Source organism: Heterocephalus glaber, unplaced genomic scaffold (genome assembly GCF_053883595.1).
Source record: "Heterocephalus glaber isolate CG9 unplaced genomic scaffold, H.glaber_assembly_v1.0 deba00000347, whole genome shotgun sequence".
Lineage (NCBI taxonomy): Eukaryota > Metazoa > Chordata > Mammalia > Rodentia > Bathyergidae > Heterocephalus > Heterocephalus glaber.
In genome coordinates, this window is record NW_028258143.1 from 42,088,439 (window position 1) to 42,108,605 (window position 20,167).

The 20,167-nt window shown below is 32.0% G+C and overlaps 1 protein-coding gene across 20 annotated transcripts in view; it reads left to right on the forward strand.

The window, feature by feature from the left end:
• Slc4a10 (solute carrier family 4 member 10) overlaps nt 1-20,167 on the forward strand; it is a 308,057-nt gene that overhangs the window by 262,878 nt on the left and 25,012 nt on the right. For all 20 annotated transcript variants that reach the window (XM_087199463.1, XM_087199486.1, XM_087199461.1 and 17 more), the window contains 4 exons: nt 5,796-5,901; nt 10,421-10,582; nt 12,040-12,153; nt 13,295-13,456. In XM_087199463.1, coding sequence (XP_087055589.1) covers nt 5,796-5,901; nt 10,421-10,582; nt 12,040-12,153; nt 13,295-13,456 — 544 coding nt within the window. The remainder of the gene's footprint in view (nt 1-5,795; nt 5,902-10,420; nt 10,583-12,039; nt 12,154-13,294; nt 13,457-20,167) is intronic.

Sequence of the window (20,167 nt, forward strand, 5' to 3'; positions counted from 1 at the left end):
TTGATTCATAGTTTACCACCCAAATAGCAAAATATCTTTGATTTTTTAACAACTTTTCTGGCTTATCTGGCATCTTAATCTCATAATATAGTAATATGTAGACCTTACATTTGAAATTACACACCTTACTTTCATTGTGCCAAGATAATCTCTTTAGTTTTAAGAGTACATATATTTAGGCAATCAAACTAAATATGTCAGGATAGCAATAAATAATGAGTTTGAGGGAATAATTTTTTCCTTGTCACTCTGATTTTGAGAAACCACAAAAATAGAATGAAATGTTCTGCTTCTGTAAGATGAAATGTTCCTTCAATGTATAATAATTATCTAAAGTTCTCCAAAATGACTAAAGAAAGACTGAGGATGTATTGATGTTTTGCAAATGGTTGGGTCAAGCTAAGCCTGGGATCTATTACTCTAGTTTCTAATGCATATATAAACTATAGTTAAATACAACAATTTTTGTATGAGATGAGAATTTTTTGCTTTTGTTTTCGATCTTTTTTTGTTTCTTCTAACAATTTCTCTAGTCTTTTAATCTAGGATAGTGATCTCTTTTGAACAAATATTATTTCCTGATTGTCATTATATTCATGTTAGAAATTAAATATTACATAAGTGAGTGTATAATAATAGTTAACATAAATACTATTATATAAACATATAAGGTGCCAAAAGAGTGAGAAATATTTCCAAAGTTATATAGAAGCTAAAGAGAAGATGTACCTATTTGAATGGAAATGAAATTCAAATGAGAAAAAGTTTAAGATTTTTAATGGCAATAAATTCTAATATATTTTAAATATTTAATATAAAATTTTTAGTGATGGTGGTGCTTTACAAAGTTATGTGGTATATTTCTGAAAAGCTACTTTTCTCGTGATATGTAGCTATATATTTGGATGGCATACTAACGAGTACTACAAATTCTTAGCAAATCTCTTCCAAGAACAAAATTCTAAATACAGAAATAGACAAATTCATAAGAGACCTGTGACTGTATAAAGTAGTGATTTTAGTAGGAATAAACTAAATGTTTAATAATAGAAGAATGAGTAAGTAAACTGTTGCAGTCCTTAATATGTTGATCCTGAAGGGTAATATAACAACATAAAAATTTATTACATTATAGTGTTATATGAAAAAGATTAAAAATATTATGTGTTCATAAAACGTGATGAAAATATGCACAAGAACTACTGAAAGAAATATAGCAAAAAATTCTAGTCACTGTGGTGAAAAGACTAAGATTTTTAAAATTTTATATTCTCTAGTATGGTTTTATTTTTAGAGTTCAAAATACTTTTTGAAATAAAAAAGAATAATCATAAAAACATTTCTGACTTTTGTAGATCAATGATTCTTTGATTGTATGCATTATATTAATACCTAATTTGCTCCACAGCACTCTGGTGCCTAATTTAGTCAGTAAAGAGGCTTTTAAAAAAATGAATCACAAACCGTTGCTGTTCAGTGCACACAGGAAGGTACTATTAATAACTACAAAGACAAAAGGAGAGCATCTGCAACCCATGGACTAAAATTAGTAGTAATGTTGAAGGGAGTTCTACCAAATTTGTTTTCCAGAAGACAGCCACAGGTTCTTATGCAAGGAAGACTGATCACCTCCATTATCCTTGAAACAAAAGCAAAGATTTCTGGATGAGTGCATTTAATTAAAATGTTTATCGAATCATTCTGTTACAATTTATATAAATAAGATACCTTAAGCACTTGCTTGCAGTAAAGAGGTTATATTTTGTAAAAAGTGTACGTATTTTAAGCCATGTGACCCACCAGCACAAGTCAAACTTACTGGCATTTTATACTGATGTTTCTTTAAAATGTAGAGAAAAATGTAAAGAAGTATAAATACTATCCTATCTGTTCCCTCATGATTCTTGGACTTTCCAATCCAGGAGCTTGTGAAATTAACAGAAGGAATGGCAACAATAACCATAATAGTAATAACTAACTCCCAATGAGGAGGTGCTTATCTAGGTGCTATTATCTATATTAACCCATTTACCCTCATAATAATCCTGTAAAGTTGATTACTCTCATTTTCTCCACTTTACAAATAAAGAAATTGAAATTTAGAATGTTTATATACCTCATTCGTGATAACTTAGCTAAATGCTTGGATTTGAATGAACTTAAAAAATTTGACTAGACAGTCTCGTGTGTTAAGTTACAGTATGCATTTAAAGAATTTTTGTATTAATACTTCCATCTTTACAAGTGCAGAAGATTTTTGTTTTTTTGTTTTGTTTTTTTTTTTGGTATTGGGGATCAAACTTGAGGCCTTCCACTTGTGAGGCAGATGGTGGAACCACTGAGCTAAATCCCTGGCCAATACTTCCATCTTATTGCCAGAGACACCAGCAATTTTTTTAGGGGGGATTAACAGAAGAGCTTGTCTCAAATTCATACTCCATTTCCTCATATTTCCATTTTTCCCTTTTCTTTCCTTTACTTTTTATAGTTTGGATTGGAATAATTTGGGCTAAGTTTATCAGCAAAAAGATAGGAAATCGTATTCTTCTAATTTTACACTTATTTATTTTAGAATATTTGCTTTTCATTTTTAAGAAAAGAAGAGCTAAATGCCCAGAAGCCTTCTTCCAGCCAAAGCCACCAAGGATTGATACAGCGATCTTTTTCAAACTATCTATACAAGGATGTAGCTTCTTAGAACAGTCTGGTGAGATTTCAGTATCAGATATGCAGACTCAGGAAGGAACAATGATTTTCCTGCTTACAGATGATGTCTGTGATATACAAAGTGAATGATTTAGGTTAAAAACATATTTTCCCAATTTGATGAGGCTGTGAGAAATAGCACTCTGGGCAGGTGTTGTGATACAAAGGCAGGGCTGCAGAGTGTTTCGGGGGGATATTTTAAAGGAGTCCTGGAAAAGGAGACTGGGAGGGACACACAGTGAAATACTGATTACCTCATTTGTTCTGGAGTATTCTCCCTTTTCTGGCTAACCTTATAGATATGCCACAAGTTACATGTAGAGGCAGTATATTACAGCTGAAAGAGCAGGAGTTACAGAGTCTAACAGACCTGAATTTACATCTAATTCTGTTAGTGTATAAGTTATAAAAAGTTTCTCCCATCTAAAAAATGTAGAAATTAAATTATTAAGGTAAAAAATATACAATGCTTCCTTCAAAGCATGTGGTATCTCTATGCGTACCATATCTGTATGTATAGATATTTCATAACTATAGAAAGTATATATGTGTATACATATACATACACATTTGTACATGAATATGATCATATTTCCACTACAGAGATATCTTTATCTCTTGTTAGGTTACTTTTGCAAGAAATCTGCCATATTTTTGGTCTTTTACATTTTAGTCATCCCTTGGAATCTTTGTTTGATTGGTTCCAGGACCTCTTGCAGAACCAAAATCTGAACATGCTGAGGATTCTTATATAAAATGGCATGCAACCTATGCACATAGGTCCCAACCTATGCAAAATAGGTCTCATATTCTTTAACTCATTTCTATATCACTTATAATTCTTGATAAAGTATACATGTTAGGGAAATAGTTGTCATATTCTTAAGGGAATAAGGACAAGGAATGTTTTCAAAGTGCAGTTGGTTGACTCTGCGGATACAGAACCTGCGGTTATGAAGGGCCCACTGTACCAATGGTGGCGAACCTATGGCCACTGCCACATGCTGTGGCTGGCTGTTTGTATCACTGAAAGCTCTAAAGAGTTCCCCATCACTGCTATATGTATTTACTCTGAAGCAAAATGAAAAGAATACTAGCATATTAGAGAAAGCACTAGTGTTCCTTTTGTACTGTTATCAAGGTGAAAGTTGGCGGATTTATTATATTTTACAAAACTGAAAAATGAATCAGAAAATAGTAGTGATAATGACCATAATGATAGCAGCCACAATTCCAAAAGTGCCTAAGTGTACACTAGATAATTAATATACATATCATGTTACTTATTTTCCACAATAGCTTCACTACATAAGCATTTTCATCCCCTTTCAGATATGAGGAACCAAGATTTAGAATAGTTAGGTAATTTTCCTATGGTCATATAGTCAGTAAATGTAGAGCTGTCTGATTAAAAAGTCTGTGTTCTATGTGTACAACCAATATGGGTCTTAGGAACAGCCTACACTAATCAATGTCTATTTCTGCATCTCTGGCATCTTTGTTGCCATTTTTCTGGGGTTCCTCCCCTACTTACTGTGGAGGTCAAAGCAGCTCCTTCTAGTAGATGCGTATCTCATTCCTTTAAAATCCTTGTTACTGATCTTCTCACTAGAGCTCTCTGTCTTTATAGAGGCCAGTTCCAAGTAAGTCCAGCTGGGAAATCCTCTAACCTTTCTTAGTGAGAGCCAGAACAACACTGTCAGTACCACTCTGCTCAAGTAAAGTTTCTTGCAATAATAGACACTCACTATGTTCCTGATGCAGAAGGCAGAAGGCTTAGGCAGAGAGGTTTACCAGGGAATTGTAAGGCATTTTTCCAATGGAAATAATCTTAGCAATGGTGTTTAGTTTCTACGTTTCTATTAATACAACTGAAATAGCAAGCTGATGAACTTCCTAGTTTGTAGTTTATGTGGATTATCTTGGGCCCCAACCACCATTTACAAAATGTTTCTGTAAGAAAATATTTTCTGAAGGGCAACAGAGCAGGCTTATGAATGAATTTTTGGAAAACAAAATTGAGGATAATATCTAAGGCCATCAAATTTGTTGGTTATATTTGCTTGTATCCCCTTCTCAATGATTTGCAAAATTGTAAATAACATTTGATCTGAAATTGTGTTTTCTATTACATAAAAATACCACAGTTCCCAAGTCTTTCATCTTCTAGCTGCTTCCACCCCAATCCACCATTTATTGCGGCAATTATATATAATAGGTATTCGAAACAATTGTGTATTGAATATTTGATTTTAAATAGAATTATTATCATCACAAAGAATTATATCCCATGATATCTAGGATTCTCATTTCAACTTAACTCTAATTTTGAATTATATAACAAAGTTACAAATGTTCATTAGAACATTAATTAAATATACTTTTTAATTTAATTGATATAGTTTTACAATATTAATTAAATCAAGTAAACATTATGACAATGATGTAGATGTTATATTGGTTAGCTTTCCTGTCATTGAGACAAAATACCTGATGTATACAACTTTAAAGAGAAGAGATTTATTTGCCTCATAGTTTCAGTGGGTTCAGTCCATGGTTGACTAGCCCAAAGGCAGAAGTGGCATGGTGGAAGGGCATGGTGGAGAAAATCAACTCAACCTTATGGCAGACAGGAAGAAAAGAGGGAAGAGAGGACCTGGATATACCCTTCCAAGTCGTGTGGCTCACCTCCTTCAAACATGCCCTAATAGCACATTCAGCTAGGAAATCATCAATGGATTAATCCACAAAGAGTATAGTGCTCCCATGATCCAATCACCTTTGGAAAGCCCCACTTCTGAACACATGAAATACATAGGACATTTTAGACATCAACTATAACGGGCACTTATCATTTTTCCACTTGACATTATTTATTGTCAAGTGGCTATCATAAGAACCTCTTATTCCAGAAAACACTGTAGAGTGGTTCAGTATCCCAGCAATATATCTACCTTAATTTGTAATAATCTATCCTAGGTGGTTTGAATACTTGTCTGTCAATGGAGGAATGCTGTCATTATATAAGTATTTTAGGTACAGTGCAAAAAATGATTTATTTCATAAAATACATTATTTTTCCCTTTCAGATGTAACTGTGTGGAGCCACATAATCCCAGCAATGACACACTGAAGGAATGGAGGGAGTCCAATATTTCTGCCTCTGACATAATTTGGGAGAACCTAACTGTGTCGGTAAGACAATGAAAAATAAGTCACATAATGATTCATTTACTCTAAAAGGTTGGCTGACATTTTAAAGTATTGCCATGAAGGTAAATTTTTTGAATGTATAATATTATGAAAGATAGCTTAATTTTAATTTTAAATTCCTTTTCAGGCATCCACATTAGTAAGCTGGGACTTTCGTTCATTATCAAATGGAAAAAATTTCTAGTAGTTTACATATCCAAATTTTTCTGAAAGCACAGATAAACAGAAAGATATGGCTGAGATAAACTGAAGTTACATTACAAATGAGTGGTGTTGACCTACTCGAAACATTATGGCAGGACTGTCTGCCCTACTTTACCCTGAGATCTGCTCCAGCTGTTTACAATATGCTGAGGACAAGAGGTTGTTCTTAATATTTTAGTGTATATACTAAATACTTTGAACAAATAAAAGTCACCTTTACTTAACAAAACTCTGACACTTTTCTCATTAGAGCTTTCCCAGTTCCATTCTCTTTATATCTTTCATTCAAGAAAAGGGATAGCAATGAATTTTTCTTCACAGCAATTAAATTCTCTACCTTTGTTTTATTCTCTTTGCCTTTTCTTTTCTGTGCAATTTCTTTCTTCTCATAGCTGCATTTCCCCATTCTTTCTGACCTATTATACTATTTGTGCATGTCTTTTCATATCTAATATGCATATATGCATCCTTCCACTCAGTGAAATCTTGTTCTTCAAAAAATTGAAAGTGTTCTTCTTGTAATAAATATTAAGATATCTGAGTAGCCCTTATTTATTTTCTATTTTACCCCATTGCACACATTATAGTCTAAAGCTTCTGCCACTTTCTCTACCTGTATAAGCTCAAATTTCATTATAGTCATGAAGACAAAGCCATATGGATTCTAGTTCATTTGATCAGACACACACTATTTCAGTAAGTGGGCCAGTTAGTGGACCATAAAAATCTTCTTCTTGTTGTTGCACAGATACTATAAAACTCTAAGCATGATTCATGTAAAAGCATGCAACCTTTTGTCTGTATCTCAATTTTCTGTTCAATGTGTTTTTTCAGAATCAAAATTGAGTTTCTTATTCTCTGTTCAAAATTCTATCTTGACCTATTTTTATTACCTTCTAACCCTTGTCATTTTCTCTAGAATAAAAAGACTTCTCTTACTCTTGTTTTCTTCTGTTATTGTTAATATTCATATCTTTCCATTTTTCCCTAAAAAATAACATTGTCAGGCTGTTTTAACTCACTTTAAGTCATTTAAGTTGACCAATAAAAGAGCTGATGAGCTAAATTAGAAAGAATGATACGGTTACTCAGAAGTTAGACATGAGATCCAGTCCTGGGTCCTCTATCTCTATTCCCCTTTTGTAAATTCTATCCCTTATCTCAATGTCCCATTCAGTAGGAGATTCTAAATAATACCTTCTCTGAATTATTTAACATGGTAATTTACTCTATATATTATATATTCTTTGAAAAATTCAATGCTAAATAATAAAATTCACTCTATATGTTAGTAAATCCTGAATAATAACCTTATAAAAGACAAACTTACAGCACAATTGATCTGCCTAACCTTGAATTAATTTTTGATAACAGAAGTTTTGAGATCAAGTGGAGTATGGTGAAAAAATTTTGCAATCAAAGCAAATGTAGCACTTGGTGTTTTAGTTTCTTTTATTTTTAAAAGTTCTCTACTAGGTGTTAACATTCTGGCAGAAATTTTCATATTATTTTTCATTACTTAAAAATGTTTTTTGCAATGAATAATTGCTAATCTTGACCAAAAATAGCTTTTATCCACAAAGAGAACGTTATATAATGAAAAACATCTTGTAATTTTTTAAGTCATTATAGGTTATTAAATTTTGGTTTATGCTTATTTTTCTCTACTATCACTATCATCAAAAGTATTTTATTAATAAAGTGCTGTGCTATTAATTAGTGATATAACATTTTATTTATATATATTACTTACAAGTCCCGTATTATTTTATTTAGTTGTTATGTGTTTCATGAACCATAAGTTATACCTTGCTAATTCATTGAGAGCAAATAATCAAAAACTTTTCTTTGATTTTTTCAAACTGTTATATAGATAGTAAGTGTTAAATATTTGACAAATGATGGTTTGAAAAATAGTTCTATCTTACATATTCACTACTTAATCCAAACATTTATGGCAAGCTGTAATATATAATATATTAGCAACATCTCAAAATTAGCCATTTTAAGGAATGCCTAGGCAAGGTTTAAAATATTCACAAGCAATTAATTAGTAATTGGTCAAGAATCATTTCAGTTCCTGAATTACATACTTTAGCTTGTACATATATAAGGTGCAAAATACTCATGCCAACTTTAATTTCTTATTTTATTGAACTCATTTTTTGCCAACTTATAGAATTGTTGAAACTTAGAATATGTTTGAAGAGTAATTAGTAAAAATCAGTTTGTCAACAAGCATTTTCTGAGTACCCATTGTAAGTGAAACCATATGTTAGATTCAAAAGAAAAGAGCAAGGATTTGGATTTAGTTTTCACTTATAAATTTCAGAGCTTGCTCTTTATGTGTGTGTGTTTTAAGTACAATTAATATAAAATGAAAATAAATGTTTAATTTAGTAGAATGTAATTTTTCTTTTCAAAATTACCATCCTTCCCCCTGAAAGCAAGAGCAAAAATAATATTTTCAGATTTTCTTTGAAATAAAATAAAAGATGCCATTGGCATCTATGTTTTTAAAAATTGAGATTAGATACATCCAAGCCTGAGGAATATTTAGAAGACTTTTAAATTTATAGAAAAGACTGCAGATGCTCACAAAATAGTAGATAACATGTTTATAATGGAGCCTTTAGCTCGTCTTTGTACTTAGACACTGTGCTTACCCATGACATTGCTTAGTAATTGCTCTTTATCATTTTTGGACAGCACGGAGAAGAAATCAAAAAGTACAAGGGTTTATTTTTGCTTCTTTATTTTACACAATTTTCAGAGAAGGAAAATTACAGCTATAATTAAGGCCTGGGGCATTTTTCTGTGGTCTTTTAGTTAGCCAAGTTATTCTGTACTATCTTAACATGGATAATTGAAATTTAGGTAGTATGAGAAGTATTTGCAGTTAGATCAGAATGCAGGAAGACTCTTTTTGACAATTTTAAGGTATCCTGACAATATTTGTTAAGAGTCTTAAGCTTAGGGTAGCTGCTTCTGAACATTTTACTGGTGTTTGCTTGTTTTCAGATGACAATGTAGATGCTTGTGGTTTATTATAGAATCTGTAGAAGGTATTTTTTCTGCTGTGTGAAGATTCCAAGGCTTAGCATTTGATTCATAGGGCAAACTGTTTTAGTGACAGATCCATGCTTTTCAGTCCATGTTTTTCTGTAGGATCTTTCTGTACCATCACATAACTCAATTTCTGTTTCTGGAACAAAATACCTCAAGGTCTAATAAGGTCACTGAGTCATTTTTGTTTTCACTGTATTTTTTAAATAGAAAAATAATGTAGCAACATAATTTTTAAAATAAAATAAGACATACCAAAATGACTTTAACAGGATTTCTTTCTTCCAAAATATTTAATGTTCAAAATACTATATTTTCATGAAGAAATTTTTTTGACTTTGCTGCCACCTCATGGCTAAGGCAGTAATTAGAAATGATACTTCAGGAGCTTACAGAAATATAGTGTCAGAAAATAAAAAGAGGATGGAGAAGTCATAGTAAATATGAACTTCGCCTTGCTCATGCTGTGATTTTTTTCCTCATTTACTGTTTAATCAAATCTCAGGAGCCCCATCTCTGACTCACAACTTAGTTTCAGTATATATATATATATATATATATATATATATATATATATATGTATATATGTGTATATATATATATAAAAATAATTTTTTTGTTGCCTTTCTTATCTTTTTTGGTAGTTTTGGACTGATAGTTCTTCAAAATAATTGTTCCTTATTAATATGCAACAACTCTTACCATAGAAATTGTGTCATATCACAGCTCTGCTGCCACCCAGCAGTGATGTGGGCACAACAAATTGCTTGACCTTTCATATCTATTTGCTAAGATATAAAATATCAACAATGACATCTATCTATGTTATAGGGTTGGCATAAAAAGTTAATTAAATGAAGTATTTAAATTCTTTGACATTGTGTCTGAGGTTAGTAACCATTCACTCTCAAATATATTTTAGGAGTTTAGTGGATATCACGTTTATTACACATTGATTGGCAGATCAGTCTTACGGATTTAAATTGTACTTATCAAGTTAAAAATTTTTAAATCTGTTCATGTTCAAATTTTACATGATGTTTTTTATATTGCCCATTGCCTATCCATATAGAATTTAGAAATTATATACAGTATCTTTTAAATCCTGGTGGGAGCCATGGGTGAAAAAACTCAGTGTCTCAACAGCAATTGATCAGAAGAAGTTAGTTTTCTCAAAGAAAGTGTCCAGCTTTTTCTTAATAGCTCCAATTTGTCTTACTTCCGGCGGCAGGAATGCAAATCACTACATGGAGAGTATGTTGGACGAGCCTGTGGCCATGAACACCCCTATGTCCCAGATGTTCTGTTTTGGTCGGTGATCCTGTTCTTTTCTACAGTTACAATGTCAGCCACTCTAAAGCAGTTCAAGACTAGCCGATATTTTCCAACCAAGGTACTTAGACTGTAATTTTCCTGATCTGAATATGAACTACCATACAGCATGATATGGAATCCTATGTGCTTTAGGACAAAAGAAAGAGCAACTGGTGGAATGAAAGACCCATGACAGCCTTTATAAATTGAATGCCCTGCCAGGGTAGAAATGGGAGTCAAGGTGGGGTGAAGAGAAAGTATTTTGTGACACAGGGTGCCAGGGAGAGCACAAATCCTGCAGGCTTTTCTCCTAACGGCATTCCCCAGTTGCCACTCTCAGTTGACACTCTCCCACTTACACTTTTGGAAATTCAGAGCACACGCCCCATTCCTGATTGTCATTTTCTTGCCCCGTGAACAGTGGAATTTTTCCAATCTGACAGATACCTCAGAGGAACCACTATTACATGCTCTAATGGGAAAGCCCCTGTGAAACTCATTGGAACACTATTCTTTTTTTTGGATTTTAAAGCGTCAATCCCTCCCCCTAACCCACCATCTTTGCATCTGCATATTTGGAAAGGAAAGTAAACAGAGAAACAGTTTAGTTCAATATTTAACACTGCAAAGTAACACCTATAATGTCTGATTCCGCCAAAAGAAGAAAAAAAGGAACAAGGAAATAAGCCTTTTAGGGTTGAGCTATAGAATCTGATAGAAATTCTCCTGCAAGAAAATGTTTCAAGAACTATTCTTTCCAGAGAGGACTTCTTTTTTTGTCACTTCCTCCTGAATGAAGGTAGAAGAGTCATTTCTATTCTTAAAAACTTAATCTGATTAATAGAAAAGTATTATTTATAAGTTGAATAAATGGTCTTAAATGTTTTGTGTGTGCTTGTATGTATGTCATAAAGGGTCCTAACAGAAAACAGATTTTGTTGGTAATTGTATAGAGGTATTTGCTCAAAAATGCCTTTATAATATGAAATGGCTTGAAAAAATGCCTTACATAGAATATAAGTTGAATAATTTTTTAATTTGCCCACTCTGTTGTACATACTAGCAACTGCCATATTTATATCTTAAATAAAATAAATAAAATATTATGTTTTTCAATAAAATATATAATTTATTAGATTTATCATATTAATATGTTCCTGCATGAGAAAGAGACATAAAATTGTGCCAAATCTCGCCAGGCAACCTTATTCTTTATTCTAAATTTTCACTCACCTAAGTTTATAATAAACTTAGATTGTGAATAAGTATCAAAATAGTCTGAATGCCATTATTGGTGTTTCATAATCTTTCATTCTGGAAAGGTTGAATGTGTACCCATCTTAATAACAGAGATACATAAATACTGTATATATTCAGGTACTGGCAGAGCTAATGGTAATATTATAGTATGCATAAAATACAATGTTATGATATTATGTCATAGAGTGTTTATGAAGTGTGACTCTAGATTATGTTCTTGAATACTCTTTGATATTTATAGCTCCTTCAAGTGACAAGTGTTTTCATTATTTTTAGGTTCGATCCATAGTGAGTGACTTTGCTGTCTTTCTTACAATTCTGTGTATGGTTTTAATTGACTATGCCATTGGGATCCCATCTCCAAAACTACAAGTACCAAGTGTTTTCAAGGTGAATTTGTCATAGTACTTACATTACTTAACCTTTCTGTCTCACTTTCTCTTTAACTTTCATTTGGATGACACCTATATTTTTATGAAAGTATAAATAATATAATTAGCATATCAATAAATAAAATGCCTACAGCACAACTAAAATTTTGGTCTAATATTTTAAAAAGTAAAAATCATAGAAATATAAACTCGAAGGTTGCTTGAAAAATATTTTCTATCTTCTATCATAGCTGGAATATCTACAGTACAGCATTTCTAAAAGATAAGAAAGTGTTTTGAAACTAAGAAAAATGGATTATCTTAAGGCAGAATTACATAGTGTATAGGGTTTGAAAAACAGTTAAAAATAGGTCTGAAATAGAATTCTCACTAAGAATTGTCACTAAGGAGACATGTAACCTTGAGCCAATTTCTTACCTTTTCTTAGCCTCAGTTTTCTCATGTGTCAAACAGGGCTAAGGACTTCCTCATAGGACAATCTGTTGTCAGAATGAATTCCTTTGGGCCTTCATTTTAGGCATCAGCCATGTTTAGAACTCTTTCTAAGTCTATGACTAAGATTTCCCCCCCATTTTCACACAATGGTCTGTGCACATATCTAAAATAAACTCTTACATTTTATTGAAATATTGTGCTTATACGTGTTTGTGATTCTACTGAAAGAAGGGTCTGACTTATTTTTGTATCTCAATTCTAGTACAGTAGTCATTCAACATGGTATTTGCAAATATAAATAAATTTACCAATAGTAAATGGCAAATATTAACATTATGTTATTTAACATAATATAAGTAATGATTGAGAAAAAGGTTTTGGACCTAGCTTGTCAGAGTTGAAACTCCATCCCTACTACTTACTAAATTTAGGACTTTGGGCAATTTACTAGATTGATCTATGCCTCATTTTCCTTATTTGTATCATCTTTAGACTGTTGTGCAGAAAATAGTGAGTTAAAATAGTTAAATCACTGACAGGTGCTTGCTACCTTATAAATGCTTCATGGATATCATTATTATTAATTATATCCCATTCACTTTGTCAGTTTATATGGGGGCTTTCCTGGCAGTGTCTATAAAACAATTCAATTAGATATTCAGTAATCCAGCTACTAATATGTACATTCTCTTATTTTTTTCCAGCCCACCAGAGATGATCGTGGCTGGTTTGTTACACCTTTAGGTCCAAATCCATGGTGGACAATAATAGCTGCTATTATTCCAGCTTTGCTTTGTACTATTCTAATTTTTATGGATCAGCAGATTACGGCTGTCATCATCAACAGGAAAGAACATAAACTCAAGGTATAAATATAAATATGAATAACTCTGAATTAACAACTTCCAAATGATGTTCAGTAGACTGGCTATATTCTCCATTCATTTGTACAATGAAATATTAAAATAGTATTTTCAGGCTTATAATTTTTATCATTTTACAAGATACTGTGACATTGATAAGAAAATTTGTTTGTAGCACTTGGCTGAGTTCTAAAGTATGAGACATTATCTTCAAAGCTTAAAATAAAGAACATCATCAAAGTTCTAATTTAGCATGTTTAACATATTCTGGTAAAATAATTAATTCTGGTGAAATACAACTTTACCAAGTTGTCTTACATCTAGGATTCCACTGTTCCTTTATTTGACCATATATGTCTATTGCATTGCATTTGTTATTAGACCAAATTACATCTTCAGCTGTACTGGGAACTTCAGAGGAGTACCGGGAATCAAACTCAGGACCTTGCGTTTGTGCTTGCCAGACAGGCATGGTGCCACTAAGCTACATCCCCAGCTCCTAGTTATTTCTTATTTTCTTAGTTCTTAGCCTGTTTGTAATGCCTATAACAACAAAACCCAGCCATGTTTTAGATCCTTGAGTTTTATTGGATATTTTGATAACTTTTTTATAGAGAGAATAACTAAATGTGGATATATTTATATATTATAAATATATAAATATATATATTTATAATATATAAATATTTATATTTATATATTTATGTATTACTCTGACCCTAGTCATTTTCCAACTGTGAATAATCAAAGTTTTTAACTGGCATGTAATTTGTCTGCAATATGAAATATGAATACTGTCATTTACAAAAACATGTAAAATAAATTCAGCAAAGTCATTGAATGATTAAAAATAGTCATATCCTTTAAAAACAGAACATACATAATTTTATTTGGTTCTGGTATCATGGGGCAATAGCCAGGTATCTTCACATACCCTTTAAATTCTAGGAAAAAAAAATCATTGTCAGTGCAACAGAAATCATGCTTTATAAGATTTTATACATATATTTGAATGATTAAAAATCTCTGATTAAACTACTGATGGATATAATAATGACATAGGTCTTATAAAGCATAATTATATGTAATAAATATTACTAAGAAGGAATTTGTGTGTATGTTAGTGAGTATGTTTGTCTGTTTTAAAGAGCCTTATTCTCTGGAGAAATTAACTGAAGATGCTTCAAAACCATTTAAAAAAGGAATTCATTAAATTCACTTTGTTTTTGTTAAATTAAAATGTTTAATTATTAAAGATATTATTTTTAAAATATCTCATAAAGTCTTAAGAATTAGACCAGAGGTGTGTTAGTCTAGTTCAAAAACCATACTAATATCCAATCTTCTAAGTGAAAAGAGAGAGAGAGAGACCCTGATTTATAAGGTTTGCTCATTAGCACGGTGTGAGTATTCTCATCATGGCCCATTTCTAACTATCAATGTGACATCAACTGGCAAAAAAATTTTAATTTTCAACTTTAAAAATTTCATTATTAACACATATTAATTGTAATAGATACAAAATAATCATTTGATAAAATTCAACATTCCTTCATGATAAAACCCCTGAACAAATTAGTATAGAAAGATCATACATCAGGATAATATATAACGAAAATATGAAAAACTGACAGCCAAAATACTGAATAGGGAAAAACTGAAAGCATTTCTTCTAAGATAAGGAACAAAACAAGGGTGTCCCCGCACACTTCTTTATTCAATATAGTGTTGGGAAATTTTAGCCAGAGCAATTAGTCAAGAGAAAGAAATAAAAGACATTCAACTAGAAATGGAGAAAGTCAAATATTCCTTTTGGCAGGAGCATTTTGTAAAATTAAATAATTTGCTCTCATAAGTTTGTATGAGTTGAATGAAAATTACCACAGAATTAGGCCACTCAAAATTGGAAATTTAGAGATATTTATAGAATTATTTCATAAAATAAAAGAATTTAGATTTCTGAATTTAATAGCCTTATTATTTAGTATCAAGCTTTAAAAATAATCACTTTTAAAATATCAGGATTCTACCAAAGTAAATATCACAACTCTATTATTAATGTTACACAACTAATTAAGTAGGCATAAAACAAGTTTAAGTACATTACTTTAAATATTGTTACCTTGCTACTCTCTAAGAAATAAACAATATTTTATGCTAGGTACTTGATTTTTTTAACTAAAAATATCTGTATTTTTCTGATTCTAAAGCAAAATATAATTATGATTTAAATATCAGGTAATACAAAAAATTAAAGGACAGAAGTGAAAAACATTAAAATTTCATTACTTACAGATGACATTCTTTTCATCTTTATGTATACCTAAGTATATTTTATTCATTTATTTATTTTTTGGATGCTGGAAATTGAAAGTATGGCCTTGCACATTCTAAGACCATGCTCTCCCACTGAGCTACACCCCCAGGATTCATGCTACATATGCTGCTGTTTTTTAATGTAAGAACATTATGATGGAGATCATCCCATATTAACAATAGAAATCTGAATTATCATTTTAATGACTATATATTTCATTGTATAACACTTTTTATGGGCTTAGTATACTTATGCTGCATGACTCTGCTTGTATAACATATTTTAAAATGAACTAGAGGACCAGTACTTTAGAAAGAAAGTAAGCCATATAGTCATTATTGACTTTTCAATAGATTATTTTAGTTTTTGTAATAAGGCAGAAATCCCTTTAATTTTGCTGAAAAGCCTTGTGTATAGACTATCAATTAAACTGATGTAGGGAGTATTTTCTCTAGGTATTAATGGAATCATATTAAAACAAACAAAGTAAATGAAGATTTCCTGGGGATAAAATTTTCTTGACCATTCTATATCTTTGCTCTTTCCAAGTCTCTCAATCTTACAATCTCTTGTTCTTCATAAGCCTGCATTAGGACCTTGAAATTCACATCCATTCCAAAGCTCTAAATCAGCATACTATTTTCTTTTTTATATATAGTGCACAATAACTGAAATATAGTAAAGCCTTCTTCACTTGATCTTAGCCAAAAGGCCGAGAAGCGATAGTAAAGCCTTCTTAAATGGTCCTTTCAAGTTCTTGCATTTATAGGATGAAATGCAAAACTGAATCATTTAATATTTGTACCACTGAACAAGAGTACATTATTAAACCCCTTTTATATTGTACAAATTCTTAATTATATAGTCAAAAGATTTATGTTTTCACAACCTGACATCCCAGCCTTAGTGAAAAATAGAGCAAATTTGGCTTCATCATAAACTCTGCTATATTACCAAAGATAGACGATTTACTCTGCTCTTGATAACTCTTGAGAAGACTCAATTTTCTTCCTTAAAGGGATATTTACAAAGCAAGTTGCCGCCAGTGAAGATATAATTTATGTTTGCTGAACACTTATTTTTGGCCTATGGGCCTTGTCTCATATAAATTTCACTATAATGTGACCTGTTGCTGTTGATTTTCCTGTTAACATAAAAAAAGTCAGCTTCTCAGAACACTATTTACTCAGAATAACAGCTTGTTCCATTGGCCATTCTTCCCACCTGTTGCTTCCCTGAAATGTTTGCTAAGTCTCTTGGCTTTGACTTGAACCACATTTTCATGAAAAGATGTTTCTTGAGTATATCTGCAGACCACAAGATAACTACAGTTTTAGCTTTTACTAATTTTGTTTTTTCACTTAAAACCCATTTTTACCTCAGTTGGAACATTCCCTGTGTTTATTTTGTCATGTTTTCTAGTTTCTGTACAAGGCACCTTGTAGACTGTACATCCTGTACCTAAGTTTATATTGCATATCTAAGTCACCTCAGGTATACATTTCATGCCTTATCTTTCACAAGCATATTTTAGATTTTCTCACTTTTTCTTCATCCCCCCATTATCAGAATAAGTAGTTTCTTTTAGATGATGTTTCTTAGGCCAATAAAAGTGTTCTTATATACACAGTAAAACTGTTTTGAGTGCATAGGCTAAAACCCAACCCAACTGCCTGGCTAAATAACTTACTATAAACTGAGAATGAAGGAGCACAAAATTAACAGAACTCCAAAGTCATTATAATCCTTTGGTTCATTCAAGTGCAAAATATGCTGCAAATGTAAAAATCTGAGAATGAAAAGTACCATGTATGTTATCTATAGATATACATATAAATTCTCACTGTCTCTAGCAGTTTGTTTCTTCCTTAGAGAAGTGGGACAGACATAGGTTAACTGAGTCCCTTTTAAAAACATTCAAAATAACACTTTTTTTTTTTAAATACTCTATAAGTGAAAAGAAAGGTACATTATCTTGCAGAAAAGAAAGTTTCTGTTAAGATGCAACTGTGGGCTTTTCTACATGTTTCTGTAGACAGTTCAGGCTTCTTTTGACATCATTTTTAATAAACAGCAATACAGTCCTGGATCACTCGAGTAAATGAATGCATTTGCAACATTCATTTGGCACCACATTCTCTTGATGATTATGGCATTTGATATGTTCTTTTTTGCCCTCTTTGTCAGCCTGGTTCTTCATGTCAATCTATAGTCTTTTATGTGGTTAACTTGACAGATGCAGGAAATTGCTGCCAAGCTTTGAAATGAATTTTTTCAGCAGTGGCATCTGGGTATCAGATGGTCCTTTTGGCTGGCCTCTTGTCTTGCTGCATGTTGGTTTTAGTGGGGTCTGGTGTAGCATCACCTGTTGCTATGCTCCCTTTTCCTCCCATATGTCCATTTCCTGTGATTCATGGATGAATGTGAGAATAAAAACTCCAGTTCTGTCTTTATTTGAGAAAAAAAATCTACAGAAATATGTTAGAAGGTGCAGAGTTCTCTCTTTGACAAAGGGATACTTCCCTTTGACTGGCATGCCTATCAGCTAATAACTTGGTAACAAGGACCAAGTTTTTAAAGGCATTTTAAATAAAAAACAAGAAGAGGGATGCTGATTAATTAGTGAAGGTGCCAGAACTGCCTTATTTCCTTAGGTTTGCATTAAATCAAGATGGTTCCATTACTGTACAGCATAATCAGAGAGAAGTTATTTTATTATATTTCTACACAACAAAGCCATCTTTCTAATTTTTAAAAGGAAATTATTCCCTCTGAAAGAATTATTTTATCCACTTCTAGAAATCCTATTGTATTATGTTTAGAAAACATCCAGCAAAAGCTACAGGAAATCACTATCATGAGGAAAACTTTCTTCATATTATATTATAAATTGCAGTGAACATAGATCCTGAGAAAGTTCAGCTTATGCTAAAAACACAAACTCTACTCATAAGCTGTGTCTTCTGTCCTTTTCTTGTGTCCATCTCATGACCACCAGCACCTCTTACTACTTCTGTTCCCTCTCAGCGGTACCACAACTTGACAACAGCATCAAGGGAGATTCACTTTCTACTCCCGTAGAGGCAGGGGTTAAGCTAGTTATGTCCTTCACTCTTATATCTTTCTCATTAATGTCCCTAGGACAAAACACTCCTGTAATTACTTATGGCATTGTCCTTTAAAAGGATCAAAACTTGAGCTCTATGCTATGGAACCACATCTTCCAAGATGTTGTAAAAGGGCCAAGGGATCTTATTATGGCCTTGGAGAAGCTTCTTCCTATGCCTTTTTGGTTTTGCAGACACCAGGATGATTCTCTTCCCATTTTCTGGCTCCAAGCAATGAAAATGTTTCCTGAGGTATTTGCAAAGAAAAGTTTTCAGAGTCATATTCATTGGGGAAATTGATTCTTGACATTGTAGTGAACTGTAGCATTACCATAAGTAAACTGACCCGAGGAAAGGTACAACTGAAATGACAACACAGGAGAAAAATGTCATTAGGTGCATAGCTCTCATTTTTCTCGTATCGTTACTTGTACTTTTATAATTTAGCAGAAATAAGTGGAAGATAAAGGAAGTACAAATAGGCAATGAATATCAGGATAATTCATACTTTAACTTTTGTATTAATTACAAAGTGCCTGCAATTTGATAAAACTGCTTCAAAAAGATGAAATTATTCCTACTGAAGACTTGGTCATTTCTGCCATACCAAATTAACTTCAACATTTATATTAGAATTATGATTATTAAATTTAACTCTAACATATGTTTCAATAATATATTTCTTTATAAAAGTCAAGTGTAACTTGTTTTGATGGTTTATTGTGTTAATGATTGCCTATAAACTGTGGGAGATAATGAGAAATTACATGATAAATTATTTGCCATTCAGAAACATATCATTTTACTGAGGACCCTTGAAAGAAGATGAACACCAAAGAAAAATGCATTGTTCAAGTGCTAGAATGTAGTAATACCTAATATTTACTGAATGCTATATAGCAGATGTTGCTTTAAATTATTGGCAAAATTAAACAATTTATTTCCCACAACATACCAATGAGATGCCTTCTAGTCTTATCCTCATCCTTGTTCAGATAAGAAAAATGAGGCGAAAGAGGGTATTTGATCCCAGCAGTCTGTGTCCAGAACCTATGTTCTTAACCACTTTATTATATTGCTTCTCATGAAGTGGTGTTTTTTAAATTAAAAATAAGAATTGAAACATAAAATAGGTCGAGGTTTTTGCTACTTTTGAAGCTTTACATCTTTAATCCCTACAGGGGATGGTGGGAAAGGGAAGTAGTGCTTTGTCCCATCTTGGAGTTCTCTCTCAGAGACCTCACCTAATCACCCTATGGAGAGAGCAGACCCACGTGCCTCAGTTGTGTC